The sequence below is a fragment of the Solanum tuberosum genome, unplaced genomic scaffold (genome assembly GCF_000226075.1).
Source record: "Solanum tuberosum cultivar DM 1-3 516 R44 unplaced genomic scaffold, SolTub_3.0 scf00055, whole genome shotgun sequence".
Classification (NCBI taxonomy): Eukaryota; Viridiplantae; Streptophyta; class Magnoliopsida; order Solanales; family Solanaceae; genus Solanum; species Solanum tuberosum.
Window position 1 is genome coordinate 1,232,087 of NW_006238981.1, and position 8,490 is coordinate 1,240,576.

General features: G+C 29.2%; 2 protein-coding genes across 2 annotated transcripts; both read left to right on the top strand.

Annotated features, from left to right (window-relative positions):
* The first annotated feature begins 2,346 nt into the window (after window positions 1-2,346).
* LOC102590286 (cytochrome P450 71A3-like) lies at window positions 2,347-4,394 on the top strand. The gene is made up of 2 exons (XM_015307397.1): window positions 2,347-3,342; window positions 3,550-4,394. Exons 1-2 carry the CDS (start codon window positions 2,449-2,451, stop codon window positions 3,625-3,627), a joined length of 972 nt encoding a protein of 323 aa, XP_015162883.1. The 5' UTR covers window positions 2,347-2,448; the 3' UTR covers window positions 3,628-4,394.
* On the top strand, window positions 3,631-4,167 carry LOC107057744 (cytochrome P450 71A2-like). Its single transcript, XM_015307364.1, has one exon. It carries the CDS (start codon window positions 3,631-3,633, stop codon window positions 4,165-4,167), a length of 537 nt encoding a protein of 178 aa, XP_015162850.1.
* Window positions 4,395-8,490: the final 4,096 nt, after the last annotated feature.

Consider the following 8,490-nt stretch of genomic DNA (forward strand, 5'->3'; position numbering starts at 1 on the left):
TAGTTACACATTAAGAGCAAAATCTGATGAAAACCCATGGAAAGAATATGAAAGACATGTATTGCGTCCTTTTTTAGTCATTGAATGCAAGTATGCAACTATGTGATTATTTGTGTGATTTGTGAACTGTAATGTACTGCGTCTTTCTGTAATTAAGTTATTTATAGGCAACTCTTTTGACATTTGTGTTAAATAAGTATTCATGAAGTAGTGTTGAGTCAGAGTGTCTAATGTCTATCATCTTATAACATCTGTAATGGCTATTTTCCGGTGCATTTGTATGTAGAGGACATCAAAGCATTTGATTCTAATGAGGCTTACGGTAAATTAATGACTACTATCCATCCTTGATAAGTATAAATAAATTATCATTCTTTAATTTTTGCCACTGTTAATTAAATTTGGTTAAACTGAAATAAATCGAATCGAACTGAATTTATTTCAATTTGATTTGATTTCAAATTTTTGCCAAACCGAAAACCAAAAAAACAGAATCGAAATATACAAACCGAACCGACCGAACGCCCAGCCCTACCTATATGTATTATGCCTTTTCAAATATACCCAATTCTAGATTTCTCTCCTCCATTCTACTTCCTGTGCTTTTTTTCTTCATTTTCTTCTTTCGTTGACTTTTTAATAATTTCCTTCTCAGTATTATTTGCTTGTAGGCTAACACTAATTAGTTGGAGATTTTTGTATGTAAATCCATTAAACTCATTTTAAAAGTATTTACCAACTTTGGTAACAAAAGTCTCATTTTCCACAAAAGTCAATGAGCGAAGGATTAAGAGATCACAAAATCTCGGTCCAGCAATACCATTAATTCCTCGCCAATCAATTCAAGATATCAAAGAAATTGTGCGTTTTTTCATGTTTACTAGCAAAAATATACTTGAGAAAAATTAAAATGGCATGTTAAAACAATATTTTAATTTTAAATCAATCTATTTCAAATTATATCTAAACATGCCTAATTAAACAAATAGTTGTGTTTCATGAGGTTAATATCTTAAAAGGTCATTGAACTATGAGAAATTATAACAAAGTCATTGTACTTTATTTTATATTAATAAATTCATTTAACTTAAAGGTTTTATTTTAATAATCACTCAACTGCATTTATCATTAAAATAATTTGACATGACAAAATAAAATATTTTTTATGCATGTAATCATGAACCCTACTTTGATAAAGTACTCCATCCGTCCCTTTTTATATGTCACATTTTTACTTTGCACTTCCATTAAGAAATGCTGTAACTTTACCCTTCTACCCTTTATTTAATGTTTTTTTAAGTCAACTTTATAATAAATGATGAATACATTTTCAAGATTAATTAACTACTCTATCAAGAGTATAATAGGAAAAATATGGTAATTTATGCCTAAATTTTATAAAATGACAAGTATTGTGGTACAACTATTTATAGAAAGAGATGTCATATAAAAAGGGACTAAGGGAGTAGCTAGAGATAGCGATCTTTCACCTAAACTACAAAGAAGTGGAAGCAATAAAAACAAAAGGAAGACATATGGAAGGCACCTACCGATGCGACTGGCCAAACATAAATATATGACAGTGTCACCAACTTCAACAAGATCCAATAAATCTAAGAGGAAGTGATGAACTATCAAGTTCTATTCGATAGATTTGAAGAAAAAGACGAGCAAAAAATACTTCAGGTTATTTTAGACGGGCAAACTATCTTTTTAGTTCATACATATATAAAAGGAAGTTTGAGTTTGATAACTCAATCTTCTTCTTGATGTTTATATTATTACTTATTTAAGCATCCTCATTTGTAATATCATCATAAACTGTATTATAAACTCTATGATGATCATATAATACCTAGTTTTCTCTTCCTCTTATTTTCTTCACTCTTGTTAATTAATAAATGTTTGTTACCTCATTATGATTTGTAAGGTAAGGTCTAGCCCCCCTTGCTTGTACTTATTCACATTGATGATTTTATTTTATTATTAATAAAAGACCATTAGACCTGTCTAATGTTATAAATTCGTCCAAAAACAAAATCATGAACCTTATAAATAAATAAAATTATAAAATCTATTTATTATTTCACTTGACCCAATTTGTGGGTTAGTAGGGTATACTAATAAATAAATTCTATAATTTTATTTTTTTATTTATAGGGTTCATAATTACATGACATAAAAAAATATTTTATTTTTTTATATTAAATATATTTTAATGATAAATGAGTTGAGTAACTTTTGAAGATAAAACCTTTAAATTGAGTAATTTTAGATATAAATAAAATTCAATGATTTTATTAGATAATTTCTAGATATTAATCCGTGCTTGTTGTTTCCATTTTAGTTTGTGTGGTGATTGAAGATTCTTTGGACGCATACTCATCAATAAGTAGGGCGTACTTGTTTCCGAATTTTGATCAATTTTCTCATCACCAAAAAAGGAAAATGGATCTTCCTTGGTATTCTCTTGTAATTCCTCTGTTTTTCTTCATTCATCAATGCTTCTTTACTACTTCAAGTAATCAAAAAAAGTTACCACCATCTCCAACAAAGCTTCCAATCATAGGAAATCTCCATCAACTTGGATCACTTCCTCACCGTTCCCTCCATAAACTATCCAAAAAATATGGTCCTCTCATGCTACTTCACTTAGGCAGTAAGCCTGTGCTCGTTGCTTCCTCTGTCGAAGCTGCTCGTGAGATCATGAAAACTCATGATCTCGTATGCTCAAGCAGACCCAAATCTAGTTTGGCTGATAGACTCTTTTATGGCTCTAGGGACGTGGGCTTTAGTCCCTATGGTGAATACTGGAGACAAATTAAAAGCATTGTTGTGCTTCACCTTCTCAGCAACAGAAGAGTCCAATCTTATCGTGATATAAGACAAGAAGAAACATCGAATATGATTGACAAAATCAGACAAGAGTGTGGTTCTTCGAGTTCAATGATAGATTTAAGAGATCATTTTTGTTTTCTGACTTGTAACATAATTAGCAGAGTGGCCTTGGGGAGGAAATATGATGAAGGAGAAAGTGGAATGAATGCTAAGGTCACTCTAGATGAATTAGCTGAACTTTTTGGCACTTTTAATATTGGGGATTATATTCCGCGGCTTGAATGGGTCAATAAATTAACTGGTCTAGACACCAAAGTGGAGAAAGTAGCTAAAAGTTTGGATACATTTTTAGAGTGTGTGATCGAAGAACACATTATTAAGAACAATAAAGGAGAATACAGTACGGGTGAAGCTAAAGATTTCGTGGATGTTTTGCTGGAAGTTCAGAATGGAAAGGAAACTGGCTTTCCTCTTCAAAGGGATTCATTGAAAGCTATCATCTTGGTAAGATTTAGCATCTGTCACACTATTTATCCCCTCCTTGGCGTGTTTTATTAGTACTGTAATTTTGAACATAATTCCTGCTTGCTACTTACTAACATATTGTTTCATAATTAAATATTTGGTTACTTAGAATATTGTTATTCTTCCACATAATCATTTACACATTCTCCAGGATAACAATCTTATATTTTTTAATATTATGCGTAGGATATATTTTCTGGTGGTACAGATACAACGTATACAGCTTTAGAGTGGGTAATGACAGAGCTTTTGAGGTATCCATGAGTCATGGAAAAATTACAGAATGAAGTGAGAGGATTAGCCCAAGGGAAAGCAGAGGTAACAGAGGATGACTTAGGAAATATGCAGTATCTGAAAGCAGTGATCAAAGAGAGTCTCAGGCTTCATCCACCAATTCCACTACTAGTTCCTCGAGAATCAATAGAAGACATAAAATTACTTGGCTATCAAATTCCTGCTAAAACTGGAGTCATTATCAATGCTTGGTCAATCGGAAGAGATCCTTTATCATGGGAAAATCCAGAGGAGTACCGACCAGAGAGGTTTTTAAATAGTAATATTGATGTGAAAGGATTAAACTTTGAGTTGATTCCGTTTGGAGCAGGCAGAAGGGGCTGCCCAGGAACTGGTTTTGCTATTGTGGTAATTGAGCTAGCATTAGCAAGGATTGTGCACAAGTTCAATTTAGCATTACCAGAAGGGTTAAAACCGGAGGATTTGGTTATGACGGAAGGCAGTGGCATCACTATTCGTAGGATATCACCTATGCTAGCAGTGGCCACTACATGTTCTAGTTATTATTAAGAGTTTTTTCATTCCTCCCCGGGAGCTCCTTGATGACTCGAATCCACCTACTTATAAATTATTTATTATGCTTATCACTTATCTTAGTCACCAATATATGCCATGAAATAATACTTCCAGTATTGCTAGTACATAACTAATAATTTTACTACATGTAATAAGTGGACCAGTGACTCCCCTGTCTCCCTTTCTGGGTGTTTTATACAACGGCTCAAAAGTTCAAGCTATTCTATACTTATTTTTAGACTGTATTTTTTTGTTTGTTATCTGGTACTACTATCTTTTTGGGTCCTACTCGTGATATTTTTCATTAGCAAATAATATGAGACGTTCAATTATTCGAAAAGAGAACGCCTGACAACCATACAAAAATTGTCATAATAAATGTCATCAAGGCAAATTAAATGTAGCAAGTTAACGAAAAAGATAATTATATTTTCAAGATATTAATATTATTTTTCAACAAATCTAATGGAATATTTAGTTCACTATGTTTTAGACCCTTTTCTCCTTGTGATTTTGGTATCTATTTTCAATGACCTCATCTGATGTTTTTGAAAGTAAACTTTTTGTAGTATAAAAAGTAAAGGACAAAAAAAAAATGTAGTGAATTATGTGTTAATTTTTCTTTAAACAAAATTGATTATTTATATTTTATAGCAACAATAGAATTTCCAGTGATAATATGTTTTTAATAAATTCATATTTTCTCCATCTCAATTTATGTGACTCTATTTGACTTGACACAAAGTCTATAAAAAATGAAAACTTTTAAAATTTATGGTATAAAACAAATCTTAAATATTTATATGATTATAAATCTTTTTATAAAGGGTAAAAGGAAACTTCTTGTTTAGTTTGAAATAATTCTCCTTTAGTTTGTGTGGTTAAGCTTTACTAAATTAAAATCATCTTCAGCAATTTCTGAAAATGACGTTTGTTTCAAGTTGGTGGGTAAACTATAAAAAGGGAAAAGGGTAAAAACTGTTCTTAAACTATGTGAGAGGAATAAATATGCCCTCCGTTTATATTTTGGCTCAAAAATGTCCTTTCCGTCAATACTTTAGATAAGAAATCCCCTTAAACTATGCGAAAGAAACAAAAATGCCTTCCATTTGTAGTTTGGTCCAAAAATGCCCTTGACGTCAACACTTTGGTCTAAAAATGCTTTTATTGTTATTTAATGGGTCAAAAATGCTCATTTTCCAAATAAATATATTATTATTTTCTTTTTTAACATATTCTTTTTCTAATAATATTTTTTTAAATTAACAAATGTTTATCTTACTTCAGTTAAAAAAAATGATAATATTTCTTATTTTATTATCATTATTTTTTTATCGTTATATAAATATAAATTAATGATGGATATAATATGATCTTATACATATGACATATATTATCTATCGAAAGAGTACATGAAATTATTCCATTTTAATTGATAAAATGAGATTAAGAAGAAGAAAAAAAAATTCCTACATTTTTATTTGTTAAAGTGATTTTAGAAGAAAGAAAACAAGAATAGTGTTCTTTAATAATATTTTAATTAGGAAGAAGATGTGTTTAAAAAGAAAAAAAAAATTTATTCGGAGGGCATTTTTGACCCATTTTGTAACTATAAGGGCATTTTTGGACCAAACTACAAACGGGGGCATTTTTGAACCAAAGTATTGACGGTAAAGGCATTTTTGAGCCAAACTATAAACGGAGGGTATTTTTGTTCCTTTCACATAGTTTAAGGGCATTTTTGACCCTATTCCCCTATAAAAATGAGTAAAAGGAGACATACACATTTTATGTGGCATAAGACATTGAAGAATATCACGTAGGACGTAATGTGTCAACTTATTCAACTCTATACAAAATTAACTGTTTATTTATATACATCTAAATTCTAGCGTTGGATGACATAGATACCAGCTGAGATTAAATTAAAATATTACTCCCTCTGTCCCAATTATGTGACTTACTTTCATTTTTAGTCAGTCTAAAAAAGAATAACATATTTCTATATTAAGTAACAATTTAACTATAAAACGTCTATTTTACCCTTAATGAAATGATTTACAGCGACACAAATTTCTATCATTTATTTTGGACCACAAGTTTTAAAGTTTTTTTTTTTTTCTTAAACTCCGTACCTAGTCAAACTACCTCACATAAAATGAAACAGAGAGAGTAATATATATTTATTTCTTTCCAAATATAACCATAGTTCCGTTTTGGGAGTTTTTAAACATCTCTTTTATGCTTTTGTATGCAAGGTTTCATATTTTAACATGTTCTGCATATAACAAATAACAAAGTTAATAGAAATTGTTGAATGAAAAAGACTTTTCTTTAGTTTATAATAGAATATTCACTCAATTTTTTTTTTTCATTTCACGCACAAAATTTAGATGATATTCCGGCCAGTTAGCAAACGTGTCAATATAATTTGAAGCCAAAATCACCCATCACATTTCAATAAATTAAACAAAACAACTGATCAGCTGCCTAACTAGTCACAAGGTACATGCATTTGCTACTGCCATACATCACCAGTTCACCACGCTCCAAGCGGAGTCACCTATTTAAATGTGAAACAATTAAAAAAAATATAAAAGCAAAACATAATTCACATATATTATTTTACTCTTTTAAAAAATAAAAAATATTATAACATTTTCTTTATGAGTTTTTTTTTTTAATGTATTCAAAATGGAGAACCAAAAAATGTATCAAAATAACGTCTAAAAGATTCGAATTTGCTATTTAGGCGGACCGATTTTTTAACTATACAACTTAACAACTGTATTTACACCAACATAGCAATATTTTTTTTTCCAATTATATAGCAATACTTTTTTTTTCAAAAGTAGAATTTAAATTTTAAAAAAATAAAAAAATTCCAAATCAGCCATGCTTATCCCGATTTCCATAAATTTCTCCAATAATTTATCTTCTCTAATTTATTCAAATATGCTATATATTATCTCCCATAAATAGAGGTTTCCTACCAAAATAAAACTCCCTTTCTCTGAGTTATCTTATTCATATTTTTGAATTCATAGTTGTTAAAAATGGTTGTATATAATAGATATCATGAACACTTTTGGATTACGTGTTGTCACATATCCAGAAATATTGATAAAAAATGAACTTATTGGATGATATTCTGCTGTTGATTTGATATGGTAAATAAGCCAAATTCTTGGTGAAATTATGGTAAATAGGCACAAATTTATGGTAAAAATAAAGGATCATAATAATGATGTATATAGTAAAACAAATGTTTGGAGTATACACCAACCTAAAACAATAAATTGAAAAGTATTAGATGTTAGTATATTAGTTTGGACGCTACAATAATTAACACTCAATTACTGTAAAATTGGTTTACTTTGGTTACAACTGGTACAAAACTTGGTATAAATGATGGTATATATAACAACCAAATGTCATAATGATGATGGTATATTATCTTACATATGAACATACGTATATTAAAATGACTGCAGTAATAAATCTTAAATATGAACATACGTATATTAAAATGACTGCAGCAATAAATTATTTGGTGTAATTGGTGGTGTAAAAAACTACAAGTTTGACGATCTATGGTATATAATTAGAACCTCATAAATAAAAATATTGTACATATTTTAGTGTATTTTAAGCATGTGAATTGGTATAAATAATAATATGAAAAATAGTTCCTACATTTATTTAAGTAACCTGATAAAATCCTAAATTTTAAAAATTGGTTTAAGGGTATGTAATCTTTTGACTGTTTTTTTTTAAGTTTATTAAATGGGTAAAATATTGGTAAATACTTTGGTATTTCTTTGACTGTTTTTTTTTAAGATCATTAAATGGTTAAAATTTTGGTAAAATATTTTGATATTTCAATAAATGGCTTATGACTACAATCTTGGTTAACACTGAAATCATAAAAAAAAAAACACGCTGTTAAAAAAAAAATTGGTTTACATATGAAAGAAAAAAACACAAAACGGGGTAAACACATTGGTATGTATACCAACCTGCAACTTTGAAAGAAATCCAATCGATCATATACAAGCATTTAGTATAATTTTTCAATAATTATAAAACCCAATTTATACCTAAATTTATACCAAACTCATACATGTACAAACCAAACTCACACTATAAATTTATCACAAAATTTAACCAAAAAAGCAACCAAATAAATGCATAATCACAGAATAAAGACAATATCCAACAACGAACTCAAAACCATAAACGCAACTAAAGTACAATCCAAAATAACAAAAGAGATTCAAAACCATAAAACATTCATGAAATTCTGTCTTAAGAAAT